General features: G+C 45.1%; 1 protein-coding gene across 7 annotated transcripts in view; it reads right to left on the reverse strand.

Annotated features, from left to right (window-relative positions):
* The window catches only part of CDH23 (cadherin related 23), a 1868204-nt gene that overhangs the window by 508420 nt on the left and 1341375 nt on the right, over nt 1–18409 (reverse strand). For all 7 annotated transcript variants that reach the window (XM_063958779.1, XM_063958778.1, XM_063958781.1 and 4 more), the window contains 2 exons: nt 12352–12424; nt 8940–9056 (listed from right to left, as the gene is read on the reverse strand). In XM_063958779.1, coding sequence (XP_063814849.1) covers nt 8940–9056; nt 12352–12424 — 190 coding nt within the window. The remainder of the gene's footprint in view (nt 1–8939; nt 9057–12351; nt 12425–18409) is intronic.

An 18409-nucleotide genomic window follows, 5' to 3' on the forward strand; every position in this document is an offset into this window, starting at 1 on the left:
TATAAGGAGCCGCGCGTCGCCGCCATTTTCACACGTGCATTGAGATTGATAGGGAGAGGACGTGGCTGGCGTCCTCTCCATTTAGATTAGATTTAGAAGAGAGAGAGAGAGAGAGATTGCTGTGATACTGTAGATTAGAAGAGAGTGCAGAGTGCAGACAGAGTTTAGTGACTGACGACCACAGTGACCAGTGACCACCAGAGACAGTGCAGTTGTTTGTTTTATTTAATATATCCGTTCTCTGCCTGAAAAAAACGATACACAGTCACACAGTGACTCAGTCTGTGTGCACTGCTCAGCCCAGTGTGCTGCACATCAATGTATTGTATATAAAGCTTATAATTGTGGGGGAGACTGGGGAGCACTGCAGGTTGTTATAGCAGGAGCCAGGAGTACATGATAAATAATATTATATTAAAATTAAACAGTGCACACTTTTGCTGCAGGAGTGCCACTGCCAGTGTGACTAGTGGTGACCAGTGCCTGACCACCAGTATATTAGTAGTATTGTATACTATCTCTTTATCAACCAGTCTATATTAGCAGCAGACACAGTACAGTGCGGTAGTTCACGGCTGTGGCTACCTCTGTGTCGGCACTCGGCAGGCAGTCCGTCCATCCATAATTGTATTATAATATATACCACCTAACCGTGTTTTTTTTTTCGTTCTTTATACCGTCGTCATACTAGTTGTTACGAGTATACTACTATCTCTTTATCAACCAGTGTACAGTGCGGTAGTTCACGGCTGTGGCTACCTCTGTGTCGGAACTCGGCAGGCAGTCCGTCCATCCATAATTGTATTATAATATATACCACCTAACCGTGGTTTTTTTTTCGTTCTTTATACCGTCGTCATACTAGTTGTTACGAGTATACTACTATCTCTTTATCAACCAGTGTACAGTGCGGTAGTTCACGGCTGTGGCTACCTCTGTGTCGGCACTCGGCAGGCAGTCCGTCCAACCATAATTGTATTATATACCACCTAACCGTGGTTTTTTTTTCATTCTTTATACCGTCGTCATACTAGTTGTTACGAGTATACTACTATCTCTTTATCAACCAGTGTACAGTGCGGTAGTTCACGGCTGTGGCTACCTCTGTGTCGGCACTCGGCAGCCCGTCCATAATTGTATATACCAGTGACCTAACCGTGGTTTTTTTTTCTTTCTTTATACATACATACTAGTTACGAGTATACTATCTCTTTATCAACCAGTCTATATATTAGCAGCAGACACAGTACAGTGCGGTAGTTCACGGCTGTGGCTACCTCTGTGTCGGCACTCGGCAGCCCGTCCATAATTGTATATACCACCTAACCGTGGTTTTTTTTTCTTTCTTTATACATACATACTAGTTACGAGTATACTATCTCTTTATCAACCAGTCTATATATTAGCAGCAGACACAGTACAGTGCGGTAGTTCACGGCTGTGGCTACCTCTGTGTCGGCACTCGGCAGCCCGTCCATAATTGTATATACCAGTGACCTAACCGTGGTTTTTTTTTCTTTCTTTATACATACATACTAGTTACGAGTATACTATCTCTTTATCAACCAGTCTATATATTAGCAGCAGACACAGTACAGTGCGGTAGTTCACGGCTGTGGCTACCTCTGTGTCGGCACTCGGCAGCCCGTCCATAATTGTATATACCAGTGACCTAACCGTGGTTTTTTTTTCTTTCTTTATACATACATACTAGTTACGAGTATACTATCTCTTTATCAACCAGTCTATATATTAGCAGCAGACACAGTACAGTGCGGTAGTTCACGGCTGTGGCTACCTCTGTGTCGGCACTCCGCAGCCCGTCCATAATTGTATATACCAGTGACCTAACCGTGGTTTTTTTTTCTTTCTTTATACATACATACTAGTTACGAGTATACTATCTCTTTATCAACCAGTCTATATATTAGCAGCAGACACAGTACAGTGCGGTAGTTCACGGCTGTGGCTACCTCTGTGTCGGCACTCGGCAGCCCGTCCATAATTGTATATACCAGTGACCTAACCGTGGTTTTTTTTTCTTTCTTTATACATACATACTAGTTACGAGTATACTATCTCTTTATCAACCAGTCTATATATTATCAGCAGACACAGTACAGTGCGGTAGTTCACGGCTGTGGCTACCTCTGTGTCGGCACTCGGCAGCCCGTCCATAATTGTATATACCACCTAACCGTGGTTTTTTTTTCTTTCTTTATACATACATACTAGTTACGAGTATACTATCTCTTTATCAACCAGTCTATATATTAGCAGCAGACACAGTACAGTGCGGTAGTTCACGGCTGTGGCTACCTCTGTGTCGGCACTCGGCAGCCCGTCCATAATTGTATATACCAGTGACCTAACCGTGGTTTTTTTTTCTTTCTTTATACATACATACTAGTTACGAGTATACTATCTCTTTATCAACCAGTCTATATATTAGCAGCAGACACAGTACAGTGCGGTAGTTCACGGCTGTGGCTACCTCTGTGTCGGCACTCGGCAGCCCGTCCATAATTGTATACTAGTATCCAATCCATCCATCTGCATTGTTTACCTGAGGTGCCTTTTAGTTGTGCCTATTAAAATATGGAGAACAAAAATGTTGAGGTTCCAAAATTAGGGAAAGATCAAGATCCACTTCCACCTCGTGCTGAAGCTGCTGCCACTAGTCATGGCCGAGACGATGAAATGCCAGCAACGTCGTCTGCCAAGGCCGATGCCCAATGGCATAGTACAGAGCATGTCAAAACCAAAACACCAAATATCAGTAAAAAAAGGACTCCAAAACCTAAAATAAAATTGTCGGAGGAGAAGCGTAAACTTGCCAATATGCCATTTACCACACGGAGTGGCAAGGAACGGCTGAGGCCCTGGCCTATGTTCATGGCTAGTGGTTCAGCTTCACATGAGGATGGAAGCACTCAGCCTCTCGCTAGAAAACTGAAAAGACTCAAGCTGGCAAAAGCACCGCAAAGAACTGTGCGTTCTTTGAAATCCCAAATCCACAAGGAGAGTCCAATTGTGTCGGTTGCGATGCCTGACCTTCCCAACACTGGACGTGAAGAGCATGCGCCTTCCACCATTTGCACGCCCCCTGCAAGTGCTGGAAGGAGCACCCGCAGTCCAGTTCCTGATAGTCAGATTGAAGATGTCAGTGTTGAAGTACACCAGGATGAGGAGGATATGGGTGTTGCTGGCGCTGGGGAGGAAATTGACCAGGAGGATTCTGATGGTGAGGTGGTTTGTTTAAGTCAGGCACCCGGGGAGACACCTGTTGTCCGTGGGAGGAATATGGCCGTTGACATGCCAGGTGAAAATACCAAAAAAATCAGCTCTTCGGTGTGGAGGTATTTCACCAGAAATGCGGACAACAGGTGTCAAGCCGTGTGTTCCCTTTGTCAAGCTGTAATAAGTAGGGGTAAGGACGTTAACCACCTCGGAACATCCTCCCTTATACGTCACCTGCAGCGCATTCATAATAAGTCAGTGACAAGTTCAAAAACTTTGGGTGACAGCGGAAGCAGTCCACTGACCAGTAAATCCCTTCCTCTTGTAACCAAGCTCACGCAAACCACCCCACCAACTCCCTCAGTGTCAATTTCCTCCTTCCCCAGGAATGCCAATAGTCCTGCAGGCCATGTCACTGGCAAGTCTGACGAGTCCTCTCCTGCCTGGGATTCCTCCGATGCATCCTTGCGTGTAACGCCTACTGCTGCTGGCGCTGCTGTTGTTGCCGCTGGGAGTCGATGGTCATCCCAGAGGGGAAGTCGTAAGCCCACTTGTACTACTTCCAGTAAGCAATTGACTGTTCAACAGTCCTTTGCGAGGAAGATGAAATATCACAGCAGTCATCCTACTGCAAAGCGGATAACTGAGTCCTTGACAACTATGTTGGTGTTAGACGTGCGTCCGGTATCCGCCGTTAGTTCACAGGGAACTAGACAATTTATTGAGGCAGTGTGCCCCCGTTACCAAATACCATCTAGGTTCCACTTCTCTAGGCAGGCGATACCGAGAATGTACACGGACGTCAGAAAAAGACTCACCAGTCTCCTAAAAAATGCAGTTGTACCCAATGTCCACTTAACCACGGACATGTGGACAAGTGGAGCAGGGCAGGGTCAGGACTATATGACTGTGACAGCCCACTGGGTAGATGTATGGACTCCCGCCGCAAGAACAGCAGCGGCGGCACCAGTAGCAGCATCTCGCAAACGCCAACTCTTTCCTAGGCAGGCTACGCTTTGTATCACCGCTTTCCAGAATACGCACACAGCTGAAAACCTCTTACGGCAACTGAGGAAGATCATCGCGGAATGGCTTACCCCAATTGGACTCTCCTGTGGATTTGTGGCATCGGACAACGCCAGCAATATTGTGTGTGCATTAAATATGGGCAAATTCCAGCACGTCCCATGTTTTGCACATACCTTGAATTTGGTGGTGCAGAATTTTTTAAAAAACGACAGGGGCGTGCAAGAGATGCTGTCGGTGGCCAGAAAAATTGCGGGACACTTTCGGCGTACAGGCACCACGTACAGAAGACTGGAGCACCACCAAAAACTACTGAACCTGCCCTGCCATCATCTGAAGCAAGAAGTGGTAACGAGGTGGAATTCAACCCTCTATATGCTTCAGAGGTTGGAGGAGCAGCAAAAGGCCATTCAAGCCTATACAATTGAGCACGATATAGGAGATGGAATGCACCTGTCTCAAGTGCAGTGGAGAATGATTTCAACGTTGTGCAAGGTTCTGATGCCCTTTGAACTTGCCACACGTGAAGTCAGTTCAGACACTGCCAGCCTGAGTCAGGTCATTCCCCTCATCAGGCTTTTGCAGAAGAAGCTGGAGGCATTGAAGAAGGAGCTAAAAGGGAGCGATTCCGCTAGGCATGTGGGACTTGTGGATGCAGCCCTTAATTCGCTTAACAAGGATTCACGGGTGGTCAATCTGTTGAAATCAGAGCACTACATTTTGGCCACCGTGCTCGATCCTAGATTTAAAGCCTACCTTGGATCTCTCTTTCCGGCAGACACAGGTCTGCTGGGGTTGAAAGACCTGCTGGTGACAAAATTGTCAAGTCAAGCGGAACGCGACCTGTCAACATCTCCTCCTTCACATTCTCCCGCAACTGGGGGTGCGAGGAAAAGGCTCAGAATTCCGAGCCCACCCGCTGGCGGTGATGCAGGGCAGTCTGGAGCGACTGCTGATGCTGACATCTGGTCCGGACTGAAGGACCTGACAACGATTACGGACATGTCGTCTACTGTCACTGCATATGATTCTCTCAACATTGATAGAATGGTGGAGGATTATATGAGTGACCGCATCCAAGTAGGCACGTCACACAGTCCGTACTTATACTGGCAGGAAAAAGAGGCAATTTGGAGGCCCTTGCACAAACTGGCTTTATTCTACCTAAGTTGCCCTCCCACAAGTGTGTACTCCGATAGAGTGTTTAGTGCCGCCGCTCACCTTGTCAGCAATCGTTGTACGAGGTTACATCCAGAAAATGTGGAGAAGATGATGTTCATTAAAATGAATTATAATCAATTCCTCCGCGGAGACATTGACCAGCAGCAATTGCCTCCACAAAGTACACAGGGAGCTGAGATGGTGGATTCCAGTGGGGACGAATTGATAATCTGTGAGGAGGGGGATGTACACGGTGATATATCGGAGGGTGAAGATGAGGTGGACATCTTGCCTCTGTAGAGCCAGTTTGTGCAAGGAGAGATTAATTGCTTCTTTTTTGGGGGGGGTCCAAACCAACCCGTCATATCAGTCACAGTCGTGTGGCAGACCCTGTCACTGAAATGATGGGTTGGTTAAAGTGTGCATGTCCTGTTTTGTTTATACAACATAAGGGTGGGTGGGAGGGCCCAAGGATAATTCCATCTTGCACCTCTTTTTTCTTTTCTTTTTCTTTGCATCATGTGCTGATTGGGGAGGGTTTTTTGGAAGGGACATCCTGCGTGACACTGCAGTGCCACTCCTAAATGGGCCCGGTGTTTGTGTCGGCCACTAGGGTCGCTAATCTTACTCACACAGTCAGCTACCTCATTGCGCCTCTTTTTTTCTTTGCGTCATGTGCTGTTTGGGGAGGGTTTTTTGGAAGGGACATCCTGCGTGACACTGCAGTGCCACTCCTAGATGGGCCCGGTGTTTGTGTCGGCCACTAGGGTCGCTAATCTTACTCACACAGTCAGCTACCTCATTGTGCCTCTTTTTTTCTTTGCGTCATGTGCTGTTTGGGGAGGGTTTTTTGGAAGGGCCATCCTGCGTGACACTGCAGTGCCACTCCTAGATGGGCCCGGTGTTTGTGTCGGCCACTAGGGTCGCTAATCTTACTCACACAGCTACCTCATTGCGCCTCTTTTTTTCTTTGCGTCATGTGCTGTTTGGGGAGGGTTTTTTGGAAGGGACATCCTGCGTGACACTGCAGTGCCACTCCTAGATGGGCCCGGTGTTTGTGTCGGCCACTAGGGTCGCTAATCTTACTCACACAGTCAGCTACCTCATTGCGCCTCTTTTTTTCTTTGCGTCATGTGCTGTTTGGGGAGGGTTTTTTGGAAGGGCCATCCTGCGTGACACTGCAGTGCCACTCCTAGATGGGCCCGGTGTTTGTGTCGGCCACTAGGGTCGCTAATCTTACTCACACAGTCAGCTACCTCATTGCGCCTCTTTTTTTCTTTGCGTCATGTGCTGTTTGGGGAGGGTTTTTTGGAAGGGCCATCCTGCGTTACACTGCAGTGCCACTCCTAGATGGGCCCGGTGTTTGTGTCGGCCACTAGGGTCGCTAATCTTACTCACACAGCTACCTCATTGCGCCTCTTTTTTTCTTTGCGTCATGTGCTGTTTGGGGAGGGTTTTTTGGAAGGGACATCCTGCGTGACACTGCAGTGCCACTCCTAGATGGGCCCGGTGTTTGTGTCGGCCACTAGGGTCGCTTATCTTACTCACACAGCGACCTCGGTGCAAATTTTAGGACTAAAAATAATATTGTGAGGTGTGAGGTATTCAGAATAGACTGAAAATGAGTGTAAATTATGGTTTTTGAGGTTAATAATACTTTGGGATCAAAATGACCCCCAAATTCTATGATTTAAGCTGTTTTTTAGTGTTTTTGGAAAAAAACACCCGAATCCAAAACACACCCGAATCCGACAAAAATAATTCGGTGAGGTTTTGCCAAAACGCGTTCGAACCCAAAACACGGCCGCGGAACCGAACCCAAAACCAAAACACAAAACCCGAAAAATTTCAGGCGCTCATCTCTAGCAGTGACCCCTGTACATGGCGCCACATAGGATCCGCTGCACCCAATTACAGAGTAAATAAATAAGCAAAACATGAAGACAGTGACTTACAGTTCAATACAATATAGGACAAGTACAGGGTATATAAACATAGCTTCATCAGTAAACAGCATTGAAATAAATATATGGGTGAAAGAAACCCGAGAGATTTGGTGCCATCAAAGGGAGTATTGAAAAGAAGATAGGTTAAGTTAGAGACGTAAAAGCACATGAGGGAAGAGGACCCTGCTTGTGAAAGCTTACATTGTAAAGGTGAGGGGTACTATGAGCTTAACCCTCGAGTGACCTGAATCAATGCCGGTAGAAAAGACAACACCAAGAATACAAGAAGACAAGAACGAGACAAGAGAACAGTGAATTAATAACAAAGAATAGGAATAGGGTAAAGGTACTAACAAGATACCTGGGTATTGAGAGATACAGAAAGAGTGATGCACCAATTATAATAGCAATGAGGGAGTAGTCTGGACAGATGGCAATAACCGAATATGGACACGGTAACATGATTTAAAGAGACAGGCAAGCAACAAATATTCACTGTACATAAATAACAAGGAATGATCTGTACCAGCAGTGGTAACTACTAGCAACAAATTCAATAGAAGTAAATGACAATAGGGTTCAGACAGGGAGAGCAGAACAGATAGACAAATACACAGAATGTTCCAGACCAGTGCATGCTACCCCTGGCAACTGCAGTAAGTAAATGACAATAGGGTTCAGACAGGGAGAGCAGAACCAATACACAAATACACAGAATTCTTCAGACTAGTGGATTTTACTCCTGCAACTGCAGTAACCAACACTAAGGAGCAAAACAACTATTAGGAGATGATAACATTATAGCAGGAGTGCTAGGTACTCAGGTGGTGACTGCTGTTCCGTAATTAACAGACTATACAATGTACTCCTACAAACAGCACATGAAACAGGTACACAAATGAAGGATTGGTTGCAGGGACAAACCAATGGGGATACTGCAGAGCTGTAGCTATGAATGAATGGAAGCAGTGTTCCAACAGTACTGGAATTTGACACAGAGAGACAAAGGCTTCCGCTGCAACCCGACTCTATAACCAGTACGCAGTGCAAGGCAGGTTCAGGAGATAAAGGCAACAGGATCCAACCAACAGAATCCTGCAGTCAAGCCTCCAAAGGGAACTAATCTCATGCAGCTGCTACATCAATTAAGCAGACAGAACAGAGCTGCAATTAAGCAGACAGATCAGAGCTGCTACATCACATATAACAGTCTGCTGTGTGTCTGTGGATCTGAGTGCTCAATCATCGCACCAGATAGAGAATCTGGTAAGTGGTATATTGTGATTATTGGGCCTGCATACAGTATGTCTGAACTACCATATTACATAACTTGCACTTTGTTTGGACCAGACTATTGCTTATTACATGCTAATTATGAAATCCTTCATGGGCTGACGGCAATCGCTGCAAAATCAAACATTTAGAAACCTCCCTCCAGAAAGCCTGCTTTTGCCCATGGATTGATAAAAAGATGAAAACACTACAGAATGCTCTTAAAGCAAACATATATTTAACTCTACTAAAGAGCACTGACATCAGAATTATATTAGATTAGAAAAGCATCACCTGATCGAGCATTTATTCGAAATTGAGGTGAACCATCCAATGAATATATTATAGACTCTTGGCCATACTCTCTGGAACGGTCCAAATCAGTAGCATTGAGAAATAGCACGGTAGCACCTGAAGAATGTAAGAAAAAAAGGAGTTAGTCATTATGTAAGCTACTTTTTATACATGCATACATAAATATATATTTGGCTGGCTCTCACAAACAGGAAGTGCATCATCGGATGCAGGGGAAGTGGTCCGCATGCTTTCCAGCTGCTTTGTTAATCGCTGGAAGGCCTGCACATGTGCAGTACCACTCCTAGGCTACCAGAAACGGACCGGATGCAGCCAGCGCTGGGATAGGAAGTCCTTTCTTTTTAATTACTTTTTGACATTTGTTTTATATAAATTCCTTATGCCTGCTGTACCTATGAGTCAGTGAGGCATGACACTGTTTTCAAATATTGTATTCTGATGGGGAAAGTGGTTATTAATGGTTTCCTGTAGTGAAAGTGATGTCATGTCCACTTATTTCACTAGACAATTGTTTATGGTATAAATACTGTAGGAAGTCTGTCCACACTATCATTATCCCTTGATGACGTCTGAAAAACGAAACATGTTGGGCCATCCCTAACTGACCTCTTGCTCCTGACATAAGATAAGGCTTCTTTTCACCTATGCTACATTTTATTATACAGAATGTGTATTATTTTTTGTTTTAATCAATTGTTACCCCGTTTTGTATGAAAATTTATGTTTCTTTTTAAAGACACAAATCTTCCTGATATATTTTTATGGTGGGACACCAGTGGTCGCCGATACCCCTTATCCATTTCTTTTACATTTTATCTGTGAGTCTTACTAGTGCTAGTTTTATATATATATATATATATATATATATATATATATATATAAAAGTCCATGTAGTGGCCGGCACTCAGAAGGCCTCCAAGGGCTATCTGGCTCAGGTGCCATCCTATGAGGAATCACCTCCATCCATATCCCAAAAGAAAGGCGGCACTCAGAGACTTTGTAAATCACACCAGGTTCTTTAGTGAAAACACTGCAAAGTTACAACATCAACGTTTCGGGGCGTGGGACACGATGACGACGGCAGCCAGTGGGGGACAGCAATGAGGGGTGAGTGCACCTATAAATGTTCGTTTATTTGCAGTGTGGAGTTATCCTGATGAAGGGGCTACACGCCCCGAAACGTTGATGTTGTAACTTTGCAGTGTTTTCACTAAAGAACCTGGTGTGATTTACAAAGTCTCTGAGTGCCGCCTTTCTTTTGGGATATATATATATATATATATATATATAGCAATGTCTCCTTGTGCGGCACTCCTAGGTATATGTTTATTAAGTCTCATAGGCGACTTGCGTGGAGACATTGCTATCGTGAACGGTGTGGGGGCACCCGGGCTGGTAATATATGCACATGGAGAGCTGGACCACATGTGGAGATATATATATATATATATATATATATATATATATAGAGAGAGAGAGAGAGAGAGAGAGAGAAGGGGGGTACATACGGAGAGATCAGTGCTTAAATTCTAAGCAATCTGACTAGATTGCTTAGAAGCTAGGCACGGATCTCCCCGTGTGTATGCCCACAGCGATAGCGATGCGCGGCCCCATGCGTCGCTATCGCTGACTCTAGATTTAGCATGTAGTAGATCACTCATTTCACTGTGATCTGTGAAGTGAGCGGTCCCCCCATCCCTCAGCACACATCACGCTGAGCGGGGGGGAGATTTGTGTGCTGAGCGGTCAGTGCTAGATCGCTCAGTACACATCTCTCCCGTGTGTACGGGGCCAGAGAGAGAGGAAATGGGCACTCCAGTGTCCAATGTTTTATCAAGGGTGCCATGATATAGTAGATGCATAGTAAGATATGGAAAATGGCGCTCCAAGTTGTGATTCAAACATCAAAATGTTTATTTACAGGATTTTAAATAACATGCATCACAGCTCACAGGTCCCGGCAAGTTGTTCGCTCCCACTATGCATAGAATTCAATGGAAGGTTAAGTGCGCCATGCCCGGTTCCCACTGACTTCTATGGGAGCCACCAGCGATGCGCATAAGCAGCAAAGCTGTAGTGTGACATGTTTATATATATATATACACAAGCGCACCCCCCCCCCCCTCCCCACACACACACAAGCGTGGTTCAGTAAGTAAAGTAACAAGATCTTTCATGTGTGTAATGTTCTTTATTCATTCTAATTTCCTGCCAGGCCAGAGCAGGTAGACCACTGCTTCCCCTCACGACAATTACACTGCGCCTCATATCAGTCAAACTGTCCCAACATCAGTTGTAAGGTGGTGGGGCTGGCGGAACATGGTCAAACATTGAGGTGTGTAATGTGATCAGATTTCTGTGTCTAAAAGGCACATCAGCAGCTGACGTTCATTGCCAACTTGTTCAGGTATATATTGATAATGTCATGTCATGGAAACAAGTTTGGGTTTGGTGCACCAGACATTCAAGATGAGCAGAGATCTGGCCGGCCAAGCATGTCCACCACAGATGACAATTTGTGCTGCATTGAAGGTCTGTTCAGGAGGACAGACACTTTCGAGTTATTGACAAACTGAACATCTCAGTGGGCTCTGTGCACAACAACGTTCACAAAGCAACTGGGGTGCAGAAAAAGTGTTCACGCTGGTTACCTGAGCAACTCACAGAAGTTCAAAAAACCAATGGGATGGGATTGTCTCTCGTGTACTGAACGCGGTACCATGAGGAAGGGGGTGCAATTCCTGCAGTGTACTGTTACAGGGGAAGAAACAAAAGGTCATGGCAACCTTGTTTTGGGACCACAAGGATGTGTTTCTTGTTGATTTCCTCACCAGAGGGGACACTGTGAATTCTGACCACTATTGTGACACATTGAGTCTGTTGTGGAGGGCAGTTCGTCAAAAACGATCTGGGTTGCTGCGGACAGGTGTCCTATTGCTGCACTATAACACCAGGCCATGCTCAGTCAACCGCATTTATGAGTTGTTACATTGCTACCATTGGGAGGTACTGTACCATCTTCCTTACAGCCCTGACCTGGCACTGAGTGATTTCCATCTCTTTGGATCATTGAAGAACCACCTGGGTGGAAAGTGATTTGCAACTGACGGTGAAGTTCATTAAGCCGTTGTGTCTTGGCTACAGGGGCTTGACACTGATTTCTTCTATGCCAGGATAGATGCCTTGGTGTACCATTGGAACAAATGCTTAGACAAGCATGGGGACTATATGTGGAAAAATAATCTGTACCAAGGCCATACTATTGATTATACAAATACAGTATGTGTGAGTTGAATAAATTTACACAATGAGAGGTCTTGTTACCTTATTTTTTGAACCACCCTAATATATACTCATATCTATCTAGTCTACATGCATATACAAACATCACCTGCCATGATGTTTTCCATCACTGTGATGACATACGATGGCCGGCTGAATGTCGGGGGGTTGTCATTCTCATCCTAAACAAGAGAAAGAAAAGTTATTTATTGATATCTATCTGTTTAGCATATAATCATGTGACATAACAGTTAGGAGCTGATTGGTTGGTACTTTATCACAACGCTATTTATCACTCTTCAAGGCTTGATAAATGGGGGCCAATATTTGATTAGCTGTCAACAGGATTCTGGTCAACACAAACAAGTCAGTTTGTACTTTCTTTTCTGTTTATGAATGCCAGCAAACCAGCTTGTGGATTGGCCGCAGTGGTAAGAAAATCTGGAGATAGGGAAAATTTTACCATATGTATTAATCACTTGCCTGGCATGCTTGCATCAGATGCGACCACACCAGGCTGGGCTTTCCCTGACATGGTCACATCTGATGCGACCAGTCAGAAATGCCCACTAGGCTGCTGCCGGAAGATAATCTTTCAGTAGTCACCTATTTCAGAGGGATCTTCTGGTCCCCCTGCACCTGCAGCCCGCATCCAGTGTGTCCCGATCACTGCTAGCTACAGTGATCGGAACCTTTGTGGCAGCCCCCCTCTCCCCAGCTGGCTCTGTTGTGCAGCAGCAGCGCTGTCGTAGTCGCGGCTCTCCCTCACTTCAAAGAGAAGCCGCGGCTTCGCCCATCAGTATGTCCCGATCACTCTGCTCAGCAGCGATCGGTATATCCCGCAGCACATTCCCAGCACCTCCGGCGGCTGTGTTGCCCAGCATGTCCTCGTCCTGCCAGATAAGTCTCCAGTAAGTGTAGGGGAGGGGGGAGAGGGGAGGGTGTCTGTGTCTCTGCCTCTGCAATGCTTCCCATTTACCTCTGTACCCCTCCCCTGCTGGTGTTAACAATACAAGAGGTGTGTGTGTGTGTATAAATATGTACATGTGTATGTGTGTGTGTGTGTGTGTGTGTGTGTGTGTGTGTTCTGTCCACCATCCCCTCGTTCCACACTCCGCCCACCAGCCCTGGATAACAAAGTAAAGCTTTCTTTTTTTTACAAAATTGTCCATAAATTTGTAGTTTTTTTTTTTTTTTTTAATTATCACATTGGCCCCTTACTTGGCTATGTCGCATGTGATGTGACCACAGCCAGGAGTACGTTACCTGGCCAGGTCGCATCACATGCTGCGCACTGGCCGATTGTGTGACCCGGTTTGAAGATTAGGAGATCCATTCTGCACAAGTGCAGAATGGATCTCCTCTGGCTACCCGGATCCCCCAGCAGTGAAGCGGCAGTCTCTGACTGCAACATCACTGCTGGAATTGCGCCCTAGAATGCAGTGCGGCCGGCATTCTAAGCGCATACATCAGGGAAGCACTTAGTTCCCCTCCAAGTACTATTTTACTGATCTCTGCGAGTGCAGAGAACAGCTGCACAATCCCTGACATATGCTCTGCTGCGCTCTGCATGTGGGGGACGAGGGGATGTATGCCCATAGGGGTGGAGAGGGTGGGGGAGATCACTAATGGGGGAGGGATAAAAAGGTTCAATTATGCTGGAGGGGGTTAAACCAGATGTTCCCAAACCCAGTCCTCAAGGCACCCCAACAGTCTAGGTTTTAGGTATATCCATGGCTCAGCATAGATGGTTAAATCAAATTGACTGAGGTGCTAATTAAGTCACCTGTGGCCAAGCATGGATACATTTAAAACTTGGACCGTTGGGGTGCCTTGAGGACCGCGTTTGGGAACCTCTGGGTTACACTAATAATAAATAAATAAAACATTGGCCACAGGGTAGGAGGAGGGGGGTGTGGGGGTGGTACAAAAATAAGGGGCTTTAAAAGGGTGGGGCGGTTGGTTTATGCTGTAAACTTGTATTTTGTTTTACTACTAAGGGGGTGAACTGGTACTAATATTAGGATTTAAGACCATTCAGGGTTCTATTGCCAATGGAGGGTGGGAATTTATTTTATAATGGGGCCTTATGGACACAGGGGGAATGTAGGGGGGTGCAAAACACTTTCTAGATATATATATTTTTTAAATAAAACCTTTTTATAAATTATTCAAAATACTTTTTAAACTTTATGAAGTAAAAAAAATAAAACCCGACAATTTCTGAGCGATTTTGTGGGGTACAAATCGTCAGTTAAGTGGTTAATGCTTCAGTCCCTATTAACAGCAAGTCTAGCCAAACACACTCTCTGTTTTATTATTATGTGGAAAACTACAGTTTCCGGCTGACAAAAAGACAACCAGCACTAATATGTTACAGAGAAAATGTGTCACTGCTTTTCTAAGCAAATAAACTACAGATGCTAAGCAGCAGCGATTAAGGCCTGGAAACAAGCATGAGCTGTTATTGCAGATAAAATTCTAATACAGTCTCATTTACATTTGACTAAAATCCAAATAAAATACAGTGTATGTATTAGTGATGAGCGGGTTCGGTTCCTCGGAATCCGAACTCCCCCGAACTTCACCCATTTTACACGGGTCCGAGGCATACTCGGATACTCCAGTATTGCTCGGTTAACCCGAGCGCGCCCGAACGTTATCATCCCGCTGTCGGATTCTCGCGAGATTCGGATTCTATATAAGGAGCCGCGCGTCGCCGCCATTTTTCACTCGTGCATTGGAAATGACAGTGAGAGGACGTGGCTGGCGTCCTCTCACTTTGTTTCAGTACTTTCAGGGGGCTGCAAATATCTTTATTCTGTGGACCAGCAGTATTGTAGGAGGAGTACAGTGCAGAGTTTTGCTGACCAGTGACCACCAGTATTATACGTTCTCTGCCTGAGAAACGATCCATATCTGTGCTCAGTGTGCTGCATATATCTGTGCTCACACTGCTTTATTGTGGGTACTGGGGACCACCAGTATATTATATAGGAGGAGTACAGTGCAGAGTTTTGCTGACCAGTGACCACCAGTATTATACGTTCTCTCACAAACAAACTGTAGCAGCGCTAATGAATAATTAACACATAAGATTAAGGTAAAAGTATATAACAATTTAATATATTGGCAATTTCTGCCTAATAAACAAAAAAGTGCACAGCTAGTATACTTAAAAATGTTAAAAATAACTTGGGTCTCATTTGTAAAAATGCCTTTGGTAAGCAGTCCGTTCCTATTACATGAACTGGATAAGCAGATGAACAATTGTGAGTAAAGACTGACTGCGCAGTCTAACCATCCAACTTTACCCGTGCCGCTAGAGGTGAAGTCCCTTGGGAATGATTGTGGTATTGTACATCCAAACGGGTTTCCTCAGTATGATGCGGTGTCCTTTTGTTAAAGGTGATAATTGGCGGGATGTTGGAGAGTTGATTACTCCGTGTATCTGCAGCAGTAATTGTCCAGTTCTGGTCCGGATATAGGCAATAAGATGGCAGATGATGACCCAATGCAATGACTCCTGACGCGTTTCACTGTACAACCTACAGCTTTTTTGACCAGTGACCACCAGTATTATACGTTCTCTGCCTGAAAAATGCTCCATATCTGTGCTGCATTGTAGTCTATAGTAGGAGTACAGTGCATAATTTTGCTGACCACCAGTATATAATATATAGGAGTACGGTACAGAAGGCCACTGCTCTACCTACCTCTGTGTCGTCAAGTATACTATCCATCCATACCTGTGGTGCATTTCAGTTTTGCACAGTTTGCTGACCACCAGTATATAATATATAGCAGTACGGTATAGTAGGCCACTGCTCTACCTACCTCTGTGTCGTCAAGTATACTATCCATCCATACCTGTGGTGCATTTCAGTTTTGCACAGTTTGCTGACCACCAGTATATAATATATAGCAGTACGGTACAGTAGGCCACTGCTCTACCTACCTCTGTGTCGTCAAGTATACTATCCATCCATACCTGTGGTGCATTTCAGTTTTGCACAGTTTGCTAACCACCAGTATATAATATATAGCAGTACGGTACAGTAGGCCACTGCTCTACCTACCTCTGTGTCATCAAGTATACTATCCATCCATACCTGTGGGGCATTTCAGTTTTGCACAGTTTGCTGACCACCAGTATATAATATATAGCAGTACGGTATAGTAGGCCACTGCTCTACCTACCTCTGTGTCATCAAGTATACTATCCATCCATACCTGTGGGGCATTTCAGTTTTGCACAGTTTGCTGACCACCAGTATATAATATATAGCAGTACGGTACAGTAGGCCACTGCTCTACCTACCTCTGTGTCGTCAAGTATACTATCCATCCATACCTGTGGTGCATTTCAGTTTTGCACAGTTTGCTAACCACCAGTATATAATATATAGCAGTACGGTACAGTAGGCCACTGCTCTACCTACCTCTGTGTCATCAAGTATACTATCCATCCATACCTGTGGGGCATTTCAGTTTTGCACAGTTTGCTGACCACCAGTATATAATATATAGCAGTACAGTACAGTAGGCCACTGCTCTACCTACCTCTGTGTCGTCAAGTATACTATCCATCCATACCTGTGGTGCATTTCAGTTTTGCACAGTTTGCTGACCACCAGTATATAATATATAGCAGTACGGTACAGTAGGCCACTGCTCTACCTACCTCTGTGTCGTCAAGTATACTATCCATCCATACCTGTGGTGCATTTAAGTTTTGCACAGTTTGCTGACCACCAGTATATAATATATAGCAGTACAGTACAGTAGGCCACTGCTCTACCTACCTCTGTGTCGTCAAGTATACTATCCATCCATACCTGTGGTGCATTTCAGTTGTGCGCAGTATATATAGTAGTAGGCCATTGCTATTGATACTAGTGATGAGCGGGTTCGGTTCCTCGGAATCCAAACCCCCCGAACTTCACCCATTGTACACGGGTCCGAGGCATACTCGGATACTCCAGTATTGCTCGGTTAACCCGAGCGCGCCCGAACGTCATCATCCCGCTGTCGGATTCTTGCGAGATTCGGATTCTATATAAGGAGCCTCGCGTCGCCGCCATTTTTCACTCGTGCATTGGAAATGATAGTGAGAGGACGTGGCTGGCATCCTCTCACTTTGTTTCAGTACTTTCAGGGGGCTGCAAATATCTTTATTCTGGGGACCAGCAGTATTATAGGAGTACAGTGCAGAGTTTTGCTGACCAGTGACCACCAGTATTATACGTTCTCTGCCTGAAAAACGCTCCATATCTGTGCTCAGTGTGCTGCATATATCTGTGCTCACACTGCTTTATTGTGGGGACTGGGGACCAGCAGTATTATATAGGAGGAGTACAGTGCAGAGTTTTGCTGACCAGTGACCACCAGTATTATACGTTCTCTGCCTGAAAAATGCTCCATATCTGTGCTGTATTGTAGTATATAGTAGGAGTACAGTGCATAATTTTGCTGACCACCAGTATATAATATATAGGAGTACGGGACAGAAGGCCTCTGCTCTACCTACCTCTGTGTCGTCAAGTATACTATCCATCCATACCTGTGGTGCATTTCAGTTTTGCACAGTTTGCTGACCACCAGTACATAATATATAGCAGTACGGTACAGTAGGCCACTGCTCTACCTACCTCTGTGTCGTCAAGTATACTATTCATCCATACCTGTGGTGCATTTCAGTTTTGCACAGTTTGCTGACCACCAGTATATAATATATAACAGTACGGTACAGTAGGCCACTGCTCTACCTACCTCTGTGTCGTCAAGTATACTATCCATCCATACCTGTGGTGCATTTCAGTTTTGCACAGTTTGCTGACCACCAGTATACAATATATAGCAGTACGGTACAGTAGGCCACTGCTCTACCTACCTCTGTGTTGTCAAGTATACTATCCATCCACACCTGTGGTGCATTTCAGTTTTGCACAGTTTGCTGACCACCAGTATATAATATATAGCAGTACGGTACAGTAGTCCACTGCTCTACCTACCTCTGTGTCGTCAAGTATACTATCCACCCATACCTGTGGTGCATTTCAGTTTTGCAGTTTGCTGACCACCAGTATATACTATATAGCAGTACGGTACAGAAGGCCACTGCTCTACCTACCTCTGTGTCGTCAAGTATACTATCCATCCATACC

This window comes from Pseudophryne corroboree, chromosome 3, assembly GCF_028390025.1.
Source record: "Pseudophryne corroboree isolate aPseCor3 chromosome 3, aPseCor3.hap2, whole genome shotgun sequence".
In the NCBI taxonomy this organism is placed as follows: Eukaryota; Metazoa; Chordata; class Amphibia; order Anura; family Myobatrachidae; genus Pseudophryne; species Pseudophryne corroboree.